This window comes from Leiobunum rupestre, chromosome 7 (genome assembly GCF_980474605.1).
Source record: "Leiobunum rupestre chromosome 7, qqLeiRupe1.1.hap1, whole genome shotgun sequence".
In the NCBI taxonomy this organism is placed as follows: domain Eukaryota; kingdom Metazoa; phylum Arthropoda; class Arachnida; order Opiliones; family Sclerosomatidae; genus Leiobunum; species Leiobunum rupestre.
The window spans coordinates 18,848,870-18,862,954 of record NC_143390.1 but is presented as its reverse complement, the minus strand read 5'-3'; the positions used below and the strand labels follow the sequence as shown (position 1 = coordinate 18,862,954).

At 37.5% G+C, this 14,085-nt stretch overlaps 1 protein-coding gene across 1 annotated transcript; it reads right to left on the bottom strand.

The window, feature by feature from the left end:
• Positions 1–3,137: 3,137 nt before the first annotated feature.
• Dcr-1 (Endoribonuclease Dcr-1) lies at positions 3,138–10,293 on the bottom strand. Its single transcript, XM_090154894.1, has 10 exons — positions 10,035–10,293; positions 9,806–9,956; positions 8,150–9,738; positions 7,936–8,075; positions 7,732–7,873; positions 7,261–7,662; positions 3,983–7,204; positions 3,757–3,922; positions 3,481–3,556; positions 3,138–3,399 (listed from the first exon to the last, which is right to left on the bottom strand). The coding sequence occupies exons 1-10, from the start codon at positions 10,131–10,133 to the stop codon at positions 3,246–3,248; spliced, it is 6,141 nt and encodes a 2,046-aa protein (XP_090011020.1). The 5' UTR covers positions 10,134–10,293; the 3' UTR covers positions 3,138–3,245.
• Positions 10,294–14,085: the final 3,792 nt, after the last annotated feature.

Sequence of the window (14,085 nt, the reverse complement as noted above, 5' to 3'; positions counted from 1 at the left end):
AAATTTCACCTTTTCATCGGGCGGAGAATGTTGTGACTTAAGTAAACAAAATATATAATGTTTTTATTTTAACCAGTACTTGATTTATTCTCCTACGGCTCGAGACTTTTCTTACAGGGAAAAGACGTAACAAGGGCAGTAGCGACATCTTCTTTTTCAAAATTTCTACATCTAAAATATTCTCTTACTTGGTAGAGCAGCCACGCTCGGGTTGATAAATGCCACGCAAAACGCGTCTAAATCTCAAATTTGAAAAATACATACCTTCAGAAACAAAACTTATTTCTGATAGCCAGTTTCAGGTGGTCAAAGACCAGTTTATTAATTGCTCAGACCAGTTTATTTATTCAAAATTAGGGGGGTCACTGGTCACCGTGTCCAGTTTATTAATTCGAAATAATTACAAAAAAATAGAAGGTGACCAGTTTAATAATTCGATATAATATCAAATAATAGATGACCAGTTTATTATTTCAAGGTTTCGATCAATTTTGATTTCCCTATTCACCGGATTTCTATGTACCGCGACTCCGCATCCCACGAACGAGTCGAACTGTCGAACCCCCTCTGGCCTCAAAGCGTCAATCCTCTGTCTCTCTTCCCACGAGTATGGTAGGCTACGCGGTAACGGACCGGGGACTCGGGAGCTACGGGGCCTAGAGTAGAGAGAGATAATACGGTAAATTACGAGGGTCTTCTAGGCTATTGCAGTAGTCTTAGATGAGATAGTACTATATTGTATTATTCTTGTGATACTCATAAAATAAATTTAACTATTTTGAATACGTGTAAAATTAATGTTACCATGTAGTATAGGTTTTTATAGGCTTATAAAATGACATTAGAACATTTTATATGATACCAGTTTAATAATTCATAAGCTAGGGGTCCTTATGACCAGTGACCCCCTAGCATATGAATTATTAAAATGGTCCTTCCCCTGTAGCACATTAAGTCGTTTTAGGGTCGGGGTACGGTCGAAAAGTCGCTTTATAGTCGACGACCAAATGCCGACCTAAAAACGTCCGAACGTTTTTCGACACTAAAACCGTAAATCCTTTTTTGGGACTATTTATGGTCGGTATGCCGACCATTATCCGACTTAAAATAGACCTTACATTTAATTATTACCCCTGTATCGCAAAGAGTCGATTTAAGGTCGCGCTTTGCCAATTAATCGCTCAAAACTGTTAAACTTTGGCAATTTAATAAAACAAATTGAAATATTTTTAAAATAACTTCCTTTCTGTATTACATTTTTTCGAAAAAGATTATATATTCAATCTGAGAATGTTTCCTTATTAAAAATCTCTCAGCTCAAGTATGTTACATTAGTATAGCTAAATATGTTAGGCTAAGATATTATTAATGAAGATTTATTCGTTACTTTTACTAAGCCCCAAGAAACTCTATAACTCTGTACTCTAAGATTCAAGAGCTTTCCGATTGACGGAAATAAACTCATTGTTTCACTCCCGTTCATGGGACTTGACCGACTACATGCTATTTATATAGCTATATTTACGGTTTTATTTGGTCATTTTCAGTCACTTAAAATATCAAAAAGTAAGTCGTTTCGACGTAATGATACAGTACATTCTAAGTCGGGATGACGTCGTTTCGGAGTCGGTTCATAGGTCTATTAAAAGGCGGTAAAGAGTCGACGTTTATCGACCCTGTTATCCCTAGGACATTTCGACCCTAAATCCAAAGGTCGGCCGACTTTAGTGTTTAGTACCTTTTGCCGACGTCGGGCGAGCTGCAATTTTGGCGCCCCTAATATAATAATATGGACCAATTTTGGCGCCCCTATACCCTATCGCGCGCCCTAGCTACGGCCCTGCCTAGAAGACCCTCGTAATTTACCGTATTCTCTCTCTTTCTCTAGGCCCCGTAACTCCAGAAGTCCCCGGCCCGTTACCACGTAGCCTACCGTACTCGGGGGAAAGCGAGACTAGAGTATTGAGGGTTTGAGGCCAGAGGGGGGTTAGACAGTTCGACTCGTTCGAGGGATGCGAGCGAAGGGACTCTACAAAAAACCTCGACGTGTCGCCGCGGCGGTAGTAAGCGGAGTCGCTGTACATAGAAATCCAGTGAATAGGGAAATCAAAATTGATATAAACCTTAAATTCATCTCCTATTATTTGGAATTATTAAACTGGTCCCCTTCTGTTTTTTTTGTTATTATTTCGAATTAATAAACTGGACACGGTGACCCGTGACCCCCCAAATTTTGAATAAATAAACTGGTCTGAGCAATTAATTAACTGGTCTTTGACCACCGTGAAGGCTGCTTTCGAGCAGGTACTGCAGCTGGAACAGTTCCGAAAGGTCCGAGAACCGGTTCCCGCGAGCGAACAGTTTGCATTAGAACGATTCAATAATTTCTTTTCGACGAATAGTTTGAGCGAAGACTCATCGAACGGTTCCGTACTGACAAATAGTTTTCACCTACTTAAGTCAATCAGGAGACAGGCGTTTGCCGTTGACTCCATCCACAACGTTTCCGGGATTGAGCAATTTAGCTTCAAAACGTTGCCCTTCATTACAATTTTTGAGCTGTGGCGCGTGACCAACGTCTTAATAACTAAGCCCCTCCCATCTTAGCGACTGAGGCTAGACTAATTAATGCAGTTCGATATTCATGGTTTCACCAAGAATGTATTTATTTATACCTAGGGAGAATGTCTATGTCGAGACGTTTTTTAGCCTTTCTCTCAATACACCCGTTGGTCCCCCCAGTACGCTCCTCCGCTTAAAATAAAACGAATAGTCCCGGTATTTCATTGGCTGCTTAAAATTTACGTCACCTAACGCGATGGAAATCGAACGCCGGTGACGTTTTGTCTCCCCCCCCCCCCCCCCGCGCGAGACGGGGGAAAGGCGTTCAACGTGCCCGGCGATTGTCGCAACATAATCATTCTTCCTAATAATAAATAAATACATTCTTGGTTTCACCTGCAAGATGAAACGATTCTGTGGCCCTTTAACTTGAGTCAAAGGGCCACTCGGGCGTTTCCAATCATCAAGTGGTGGAAAATTAACTAGATTCTCACCAATCATATTTTGGGATTTTTCCAACTCTATTTCCTGAGAGCGAGCAGGAAGATAGTAAATTTGAAATAAAGAAACACGTGTAAAACATAAAAATCACAATTTATGAATTTGATTAAACAAAGGTAAATCAATAATTCTTGGCTTTTATTACTACCCCATTTAAATTTTCTGAGATTGTAAAATAAAACTTATTTTTTATCTGTTTTCTTCAAGGCTCTCAGTGCTCTTTTGGCAGCTGTGCATTTCGCTATCCTTTTATTTCGACCTACCCCAACAAATTGACCTTTTCCAACTACTTCCACTCGAATTCTGACTTTTCCAGCTAAAGTCATTTCAGCACGACTAAATTCGAGAAAATTTCATTAAAAAAAAACACTTGCTAGATAGCTAACATAAATATTCTTCAATGAAAATGATACATACTCAAAACGGGCAGTTTGTGGGTAACTTTCTAATAACTCTCTGATAGGTGATTTTGGAACGTGTGTACTGAAATATTCTAAGAGAAAGAGACAGAAAATTATCATATTAGAGTAATTTTACAAAACCCAGTTAAGACAGAAGCGGCGTTTTTGGAATTAGGGTACTTGAAATGGAACAAAAAAGGGAAGCTATGTGATGGGTCTAATGAAGAAAAGGCTGGGGTAGAGTGTCCTCTCCTCTGTTATAAATGACAGTGCGTTAAAGTAGAAAACTTACCAATTTCGGGCTTCATCATTGCATAATAAACCTCCCAAACAGTGTCCAAAGACATTCCACTATCAAGATAAATTGCACCGGCCACTGACTCAAATATGTCACCCAATGCTTTTGGTACCTCAACATCTTCAGAGTCTTCACACTCTTCTTCCTCTAAAAAATATTCCTAACAAAAAAATCAAATGGGTTATCGTTTGTCACCTTTACCTTCGTATATCAATGATACCTCAAAATGAACTAATCCTGGACTACTTCTCTTCATATCAACAAACCTACTGATTACCGCGAATAAACCAGGTGAGATGGCTTTAAAATACTTGTGAAAATCATATTTAACAGCTAGTGAGGCGAAGAAAGTGTTGTTGACTAAAGCTGACCTCAAATCGGTTAATACACCAGGATAGTGCTGTTGCGGATCTTCGTATAGATGTCTTGTTATTAAATAATCTAAGACAGCGTCTCCTAAAAACTCTAACCGCTGATAACAGTCAGTTAACCTATTATAATGGTATGATGCGTGAGAAAAAGCCTGTAGCAAGTAAGCTCTGTCTCGAAACTTGTAACCAATTTTGGATTCAAAATTCCCAAACCCCGATAATTGATATTCTAGTTTTACATGAGCATCTGGGATATAATTTAGAAGAGGTGATTTAGGAGGTTGAAGGTATCCAAATCGGTTAGCGAGAATTTTGTGTTTTTCTATCAGGATTCCTTCCTTCTGTTTTTGCTTAGAAGTATCAGGCAACACTTTAAGTCCCAACCAAGACATAAAAAGCAGAGCTCCTCGTGGGCCACAAGACACTAAATAAGAACCAATAAGAGCTTCGACACAATCAGCGATACTTTTGTCAGGTATGCTCTGTTGAGTCAAAAGGTTGTATCGAATGTAAGGCGTGTTGCTGTCATCCTCAATCATTATGTCAGAGCCAAAATCGAGAGAATCATTAATCAAAGGTTTCGGTGCATTTCTTTCTTCCATTATGGTTTTTCGAATCTGCTCTTCATCCATGCTCCGCAAATCCTTCATATTTCCAATGTTCCAATGACCCATTGGCATTCCAGAATCAATAAATGCTTGTTCCAGACCCCTTGGCACAGCATATCCAGGAGGCAACCAGTTGTCATTTGGATCAAATTTTGATGCAATCATCAACTGCCCAAGACCACACTTTTTACCCAGACGATACAAATTCAAGTTACTTATTTGCTTGCTTCTCAAATATGAGAGCTTTCCTTCATGAATATCTGTGTAGGAGCAATATAAATAAGCGGTAATAGCATATTTCAAAAATGAATCACCGACAGTCTCTAGTCTTTCAAGATTTATGCCATCATTTGCATTCGACATGGTAAAGGCTTGTAAAATTATACTTGGACTGGGACCTGGATTAGAAGACAGACTAGGTTGGTCATCAAATCGAACTCTAAATATTTTATTGCTAGAAGACTCTTTCTCTATGGAACTGTCAGTAGTTAAGTTTTCTCTACCAGGTAAAAGTTCACCAAATGCAGGAGCTACGGATGTAATATTAGAAATATTATCTGCTAGTGAACTACTTTTTGTAGCATTTGTGTCTGTATCTTTCTCTACTCCTGCACCTATGTCCTCACTACTCACTGCATTTTCTAATATCTCCGAAACTCTTGGTCTACATTTCTGTATCATACTAACTGCTTTATATACCATGGAGAAAGTATGAGTGTCAATTTCAGCCATGTCATTTTCCTCTTCATTTCCAATGAAATGATCACTCGTCCCACAAATTTCACTGCAAACAGACAGCCAATCAGATTCGAAAGATTCTTTCACAGAGATTTTCTTTGTAGTGGTACTTGGCGGACTTTGGTCAACATTATCATTATTCAATTCTTCGCCCATATTAAATGACGGATTTGGACCATCTGAAGGCTTTGGCGAATCAGGGGCATACATTGAATCCATTTCATCAAAAATGGACTCTTCATCATCATCGTAATCGCTGTCCCAAATGTCATCGTCTCTGCAGGATGCCAGATCCATTGACAACCCCTGAATATTGAAAGCGCTTGGAGCACTTATGTAACCAAGACCAGGAAGATTTAACCTGAAAGCATTGCTTTCTTCAGTTTCTGTGTCCCATTCAGAGTCCCAACCAGTTCCTTCAAAATTACTGGGAGATCCATAGCGTACTCTTATTTCAGTCCCCTCAACATCATTTTTGTCAGAAGATGCAGGGGCACCCCATGTGGTTTTGAAATCTATTACATTTCCTGCTAAAGCATCCTGAAAGTTAATGTTAGCTACTTCTTCGTCTAATAAGGAAGAATCATCCAAATCAAATTCAACTCCATTATCAGTGGTTTTGTGTACATGAGGATCAAAGGTATCAATCTCAAAATCGGTTGAAATTGAACTAGAATTTGTATCTGCTTTATTTTTTGTCCAAGAACTATCATATTTGTAGCCAGGCATATTTGTTGGTTGTGGGTCAAGAAGTGGTTTGCCCTTAATTCTATTTGTATGAGATGCCAATTTCTTTTTCTCTTTGAATTCTCTTTCATCTTTAGCAGCTTGTTGAGCTTTTTCCAACACTTCTGCTAAAGTCCAACCAAAATCCAGAGCTGCCCATTTAAACTCTTGGGGTAATTGATAATTTCCAACACCTATTTCTCGAGAGACAGTAACACGAAGTTGTTCAGCTAAGAGGAGAGAATTTATTCTGTAAAGTATGCATGGTAAGCAAACTGCTTTCCTCCAAAGAGATGCTGGAAAAGGATGAATGATACAAAGTTCTGGTACCAAAATTTGTTTCTGTTGCAAATTTTCTCTTTTAGCTTTTTTAGTGTGTTCACTGCTCGTTGGCAAAGTCATTCCCTTGCGATTAACATAACGAGGTGTTAGTAAATTTAATCTTGCTGAAGTGTGATCAACATCTAGCAATGGTTGATTGGGGTTCATGATAGCTATATTATATTTTTCCTTGTAATAGTCTTTGAAAGTATCATAGCCAAAATCAGGGAAATCACTCAGGGGAGTTAAGTCACTACAAATCTCAGCAACATAAAAGAACTGAGGTTTGTCCAAATTTCGGTACCAAGGCATGACCACAGCATCAGAATAGTTTTCAACTTGAAACTCAAATTTTTTTCTTTCTTCTTCCGGTATTTTTCTAGATTCTAGTTTTTTACATTTGCATATGAGGGCCACAAAGTCCCAATCAATTGACCATTTTGGGCATTCATTCTGATCTTGTGTAGTATTTAATGGAACCAGGTAGAAGGAGTTGTCACCTTCTTTGTCCTTGAAAATCATCGGATACTTTTCAAGGCACAATACATCTTTGAAAGTGTATCTGTGAAAGTCAATAAGTTGGGAAAGCTTCTCTTCTTCAAATACAAAATTATCCTCTATACATTCCAAATCAACAGTAACTTCCCCGGACCTTGTAAAGGTTGGAAAACTACATATCTAAAAAAAATACAGTTAAGTTTTTTTCTTACGGTAGCATATACAAAGTTACGTACTGGAGGTATGGGTTTAGTTGTTAATATGCCAAATCCTCTGGAAGTTTCAGCTGGATTATAAATTTTGCGGCCTCTGGTATTTTGCTCCTCTGGTATTGGACATGTCAATTTCATAGAAAAGCGATAAAGAAGGCATTTCATCACAGGTGCGGGGCTTGGACCTCTGAGAGCATCCGCAACCATTTTATAATAATATTGACGCCTTTTTGTGGTTCCAGGTCTGGGTGCGCCTTGAGGAACTTGCTCGATGTCAAACATTTCCAACATATCTTCCTCAAATTTAACAGCTTCTTTCCCAACTGGCAGCAAATTATCATCCAGTTCTCCAATTTTATGCAAAAGTTCACACACTTGTAAAGCAACAGCCATTTTGGCAAACTGCTTATTTGGCATTGGGTCACCCTTATGTTAAAATAAAAGGTTTAAAATTTCTGTCCAATAATTATTTTTAAATATTATATATACTCCTACTTTAATTGGTTGTTTTAAAGGTGAATTTATTGGCAATAACATAGTGCAAATATATTGGGATTCACTATCATCGTCCGTAGAGCCTATGCTCCATTTAGGAGTTAATCGGGTAAAAGTATCACTAGGTAACTTGCAACAGTACCTACGACACAAAGGTTATTATTACTTTATCACCATCAATTTTGAGATTCACTGCTTATATACCTATTAACTAAAGCAATAGCTGTGGACATTGTAACCTTAGCTCCACCTTCAACAACATACGCTTTCTTTAATAATTGAGCTTGGTCATCAGATACATCTTCATTCGAAGCATTTTCATTATCAAGTCTATGTAACAGTATCTATTTAAAAAAGAAAAGTCATTGAAAAGCTTCTATGAATTAAAGGTTTTAAGACATTTATGACTCTAGCTTACACTTTCAATTTGTCGATAATTAGAGAGGGTATCAAGAAAATTAATATTGCTATTTTTAACAAAAATGCAGTATCTTGACTCTGGAGCTCTGGCTCTCGCTTTAGAATGAATGTAAGAATGAAAATTGTCAGGCAAATCCAGACGAGCAATGAGATTGCATTTGGGTACATTCATGCCTTCCTCCAGAACAGAAGTGGCAAAAAGCAAATTATATTCCCTGCAGCAAAACCTTCGAAGAGTATCTTCTTGGTGTTGAAATGAAATAAAAGAGAGCTTGTTCTTCTGACCGCTGTGAGTTTTACTCCCAATCACAAAGTTTGGGTGAAGGAATTTAAACTCTGGTTCAACCTTTGCTATCTCATTAAGCCACAAATTCAAAGCGTAGGCTGCGACTTTCTGTTTAACAAAAACTACTGCACATAGAGCTTTTGCATCAGCTGCAGCCATGGCTTCAGTTACGTAAGGTCGCCTTCTACCAAAAGCCACAATTTTAAATCTAGAATTTGTTTTGGTACTATCACAGTTTGCTAATTTTGTTGGACTTTCCAAATTATCACTACTAGCGTTTTGTACTACAGGCACATTTTCAACACATTCTGGCTCTGGCAAATCTTTTGCGTTCTCGTCCTTGGGCTCATTTACAGAGTTCATTTCTTGATCTTTTGCAATAGTTTCAATTAAAGGCTTGTCCTCTTCTTCCTCTGGCTTATAAGGCTTTAATAGTTGGAGTAATTTTTGTAGGTTATGAGGAATGTACTGGTTCAAATACAACTTGGAACCACTTTCATCTTGAAATTTTAAAAATATATTAACAACTGTTTCTAAAACAGTTCTGGCAATCAAAATCATCTGGATATAAATTTCAGAATGACAAAAAAATTCCATGATTCTACTTATTTCAACAGTAAAGATTTTGGCCACTTTGTAGGCACACCAAGGACCAAATGTGACTAAGACATATGAAACTTCAATAAGATATCTTATAGGCTGGTTGGTAGGGTGTGGTAGATCAAAGCCAGATTCATAGTCCAAGACTAAGTCGTAAAGGAAATTCAAGGCTTGATCTAAACAACTTAGCATTTCAAGGAAAAAAGGTTCATTTATCCAGAATTTCTCATATTTGATGATTTCTTCAACTGGCTTAGTAACATACTGATTGAAAGATACAAGATCACTCGCAGTTTCAACAGTACTTAGTAGTGTGTTTTCTAAGGTTTCAATTTCTTTCTTAAGTTCTTTTGGTTTGCTTTTGCCAGAGAGCAAAGAAGGGCACAATCCAAGAATTCTAGGCCGGTTAGTTTTATCACTGTAATTCGTATACAGCCTCATAATTTCATGATATGGATGTATTGACAGAGCACGTTGGCAATCTTCCAGTATCAAAAGGTTAATTTGAGATAATTCAAGCACTTTTTTCCCAAGGACATCCAGAAAAATGTCGGGAGTCATAACAATAATTTGAAGAGACTCAAACGTTTTTATCCAATCCTCTTTACTAAAAAAATCAACACCTAATGCTCTAAAAAAACCACCAACTTTGAGATCAGTGTGGTCTTCCAAAATTCTCTTTTTCTGCGTAACTGCATTAGCTTAAACCAACACAGTAATAAAAATTAGTTGACAAAATAAAAAAAAGAAATTCATAGTCATTCACACCTGATAAAGTAAGAAAAACTGTTTTCTTTGAATTTTGTCTGGTTTGACTAGAAAGTTCCCGAATCAGCATTACCGCAATGAATGTCTTGCCAATTCCTTTACCCATACATACAACAACATTTTTTTCCTTAGATATGTCGAGAAGTTCCACCTAATTTAGTGAAGCAACGGATCAGAAATTCATGTTCTAGTACAACTTTGTACCTTGTATATATGGATGTAAAAATACCTGGTACTCTCGAGGTGTAAAAGTTTTAGTATGAACATAGTCCAAAAACGTTCTCCGAACCCGAGTGGGAGCTACGGTTGCGGGTTGCTGAGTTCCCATGTTGTGTTAATTAACGAAACTGTTCAACGTTACCAAGGTGATAATAAAAAGGTTAAGATCCAATTGCAACTATTCTCTCACAGTGTCACATTTTTTAAGATAATTTTAATGATTAAAAAATTATTTTGAGATCACAGAGGATAAAACAATTGGTAACGATTGAAATCTCAAGTGAAATTAATCAAAATTAAAATTTCAAGTGAATTTAATCTAAATTAAACTCTCAAGTGAAATTACACACGCATAAGATCTAAACAATAACGAATCCAAAAGTAAATCGAATGGGACAGCCCTAATTTACAAATTCCAAGCGTAGACATACTTTGACAACTCCCGTTGCACAAGGCTTTTTTGGCATCTTTGCCCTACAACATTCTTTTAAACTACACATAATTGCAACAACTACGATATACTTTCGATATTTCACGTGTTATAAATGAATGTAATACTATAATTTAGTAAAATAGAAAAATATTTTTATTATTTAGAGTAGTGTAAATGTTTAAAATACCAGGAAATACAACGGTAAACAATTTTTTACCATGGTATTATTCAGTGTACCGCGTAGAAGACCATTTATTGATATTTTACAAACTTCCATAAATTAGTTAATCCTCTGTAGCACCAAAGATAATTTAAACTCGTACCCTAGAATCAAAAACACTCTCTGGCGCGTTGCCGATAGCGTTTACCCACTTCCCGCTGGAACTCAGAAAAAATTCGCTCCATATGGTTTGCGCCTTACCGCAACCGATGGAGCATGATTTTTCTGATGTCACGTGCCGGAAAGGGGTAAACGCTTCGTAACAAAACCGTCAATAGGAAAGCTCTCAGTATTCGAATCTAGGGTACGAGTTTAAATTATCTTTGGTAGCACATAGAGAACGATTGAGGGTCGGGCTTTGGTAGAAAAGTCGCTTTTAGGTTCTGTTCCAAATGCTGACTCCCAAAGTCTTAAATTGTTTTTAGATAATTCCGCGTAAGAACGCTTTTGATCCCTATTAAAGTCGGTATGGGCATTGCCCCCGGGATTAGTTTTATGCCTCTGTTGGCCGAAAGATGGCCCTAGATCTTTCCATTTTGACGTCATCAAGTCTAGTTGACAGCGAAAGATCGGCTTCTATTGCTTAAAGGGATTCATCACTCACAACAGGGGGAGGCATAGGGGTAACATAAAATCCAGACTTGCAGTGTGCTTCAAAACCAGTTTTTTGTGACCCCAAGCCTTCACCTGTTGCGAGTGAGGGATCCCTTTAAGGGCATTGGCTTATGCGATAATATTTAAAATTCCCGCCTTGATCGTCTCGATATAAAAGTTGGAAATCGCGCCATCTACTGAGTGTTTTGCGAGCGTGTAAAACATGTTTGCCACCCCTGTAGAAAACCAATTTCTAGGCCTTCTCTTAATCCAGGGGGCAATGGTATTGGGCGCGTCAGAATTCTGAGAATGAATTCTTCTCTTGAGAAGAGTTCTTCGTGAAAATTTTTCTCCTCGTGAGACCTCGCTAAAATGCGTCAAATGTAAAAACAATTCTTCTAAAGATGGCGGCTTACGATAATGCCACGAACGTTGTAAACTAAGCTTTTGACAAAAAATATAATTTTTACAGGATTTCACTACAATATATAAAGGAAGAAAACATTTGATTTATAATTTAAAAAGAAATGTTTCATCGGAAATTAACTAACCATTCTGTATTATCTGAAATTCATTTTCGTCTACAAAAATATCATGTTTAATTTTTTCAGCATCAAGTAAACTGATTAGAATATTAGATGCCATTTTTATTTATAATACCCCCTTTTTGACCAAGTGATCTAAATAGGGCAATTGAAATTAATATACCAATGATTATCTAATTTACTTAAACCTCTTAGTTGGAAGCTAATTGTACTTTGATTATACTAATTAGATAACTGCCTCATCAGTAGATTATTGAGTATAGTATTAGCCAAACTATATCCACGAAATGTCAGTATCGCGCGGGGTAGACATTATATCCATCGAATAAACACTGTCAGAATGGTATTTTCTATTAATTTGCACCAATGTTTCGTTTAAAAAATATAGATTAATTTAACGGCACTGTCAGTAGCGGCGCTAAGGGTTTTTCACAGGTGGGCTAATTATTTTGTGGCCCTTAGCGGGAACCTTGGATTGACGATATTTCGCAAAAGTGGTGAAATCGAAAAAACCCAAAATTTTCCAGGAAGCGAGAAGAGCAAGGTCGTTTTATTGTTGCGGCTCTCGTCGCGTTTTCTGGACCCCCTACTGACCTTGTATCTGACCTGGAGGGGACATGTGCATGCCTGGAATATTTCCCTAAATTCCCATAAGCCCCTTTTTTTTCAACTTTCTCTCAATTTCCGCTACCTTCCTCCCGAATCTATATGTTTATGGTCTACTACCTTTTTGAGTAAGCAAATTGATTTTGAAAGATTTTTTCAGAAAAACGTTTCTTCGCAATAAAACAAATTTCTAGAGATTATGAAAATTCATAAATTAAAATATGTGGCCTCTTAATTATGAATATGTGGCCCTTTTAATATAAATATGTGGCCCCTGTCAGAAATGCACGGGGGCTAAAGCCCACTTCAGCCCACCCTTAGCGCCGCTACTGGGCACTGTCCTGGTGTGGAAAACATTTGCGCTGATATTCTGGCACACCAGAAATAAATCAAGTTGGTTGATTACTGGTCATCGTGCCGATGATAAATATCTGAAGCGTAGTTGCCTAAATTATGTGTACTTTAGCAAATATGGGAAGAGAACACTTCCAAGCCATGAGGAAGACGTTTAGTGTGCCACGGCGAATTTAGAGTTGGTAAAGTATGCCTTTGAATGAAATTTGTAAATTAGGTTTCCCCTTCGTGGGACCGGGAGTCTGGGATCACGCAATGGATATTTAGAAACTCTAGCAGACAATTCATTTCACGCTGTAAAAATTGCATGAACATGGTTGCCAAAGACTAAAAAGAGACTATCTATTTTATTAAAGTTATAGAAATCGGATATTTGTTTGTTATCCGATTTCTATGGTTTTAGTTTGGGAAACCGCCAAAGACACGTATTATCCAAACGAATGAAAACCAACAAGGTTAAACAACGCGACAAATTAATTTTTAATAGGATGAATGACAGGATGATTAGGATGGTTCTTAATGTACAAGGTTGTTGAGAAAGCACTGCTTTTGGTAAAACTTCCTCTTAGATATTTAAAGTATGCTTATCAAGTTAATATACTGGATGGTTGTAATTAATTATTTTTTTTACCGCGATTAATTTTATAATATTAATTTAGATTAGTCAAGTCTGTTTTTTACGTTTTTTTGTTTCTTAGTAGCGGTTTCGCCTAGTATGGCCTCAATTCTACCACCAGTTTCTAGTTTCACTATTTTGGAGGAGAATTTGGCCTAAGCGTGGGAGAAGTAGATGAAAAGTTTTGAAAATAGAGTAGTAGCACTACGTAGCTTTGGCCATGGCCGCCATTGTGGGCGCGAATTTTTTATAAATAGGAAAAATCATGGGTGACGTCGTGTGACGTAGCACTGCCATTACTCTATTACCAACTGTAATACCTAAATTAGACAACCAAAATAAAATAATAAAAATAATAATAATATTACAACTGCGATCGACGCCGAGGAACGGGAAACGCTATTGCATCTGGCCGGAATGATGGTTAATTACGGGTGCGGAAATATAGGTCATATGCGAAGGATTGTAGAATAGAGTAATGGCACTCCGTAGCTTTGACCATGGTCGCCATTTTGGTCGCGATTTTTTTATCTATAGGAAAAAGCATGAGTGTCGTGCCGTGACGTCACACTGCCATTACTCTATAGTTAAGGAAATGGAATGTTTTATCTGTAAGAAGAAAGGACATTTAAAGATAATGTTCCCAGAAAGAGGACGAAATTCCAGGAGAAGCCCAGCCAGAGGGCATGGCCG

Coding starts and splice junctions, on each gene's coding strand:
- Dcr-1 (XM_090154894.1), bottom strand. CDS start 10,133: ATGGGAACTCAGCAACCCGCAACCGTAGCTCCCACTCGGGTTCGGAGA. Junction 9,957..10,034: donor TTACACCTCGAGAGTACCAG/GTATTTTTACAT, acceptor TCACTAAATTAG/GTGGAACTTCTCGACATATC. Junction 3,400..3,480: donor CCACAAACTGCCCGTTTTGA/GTATGTATCATT, acceptor TCTCGAATTTAG/TCGTGCTGAAATGACTTTAG.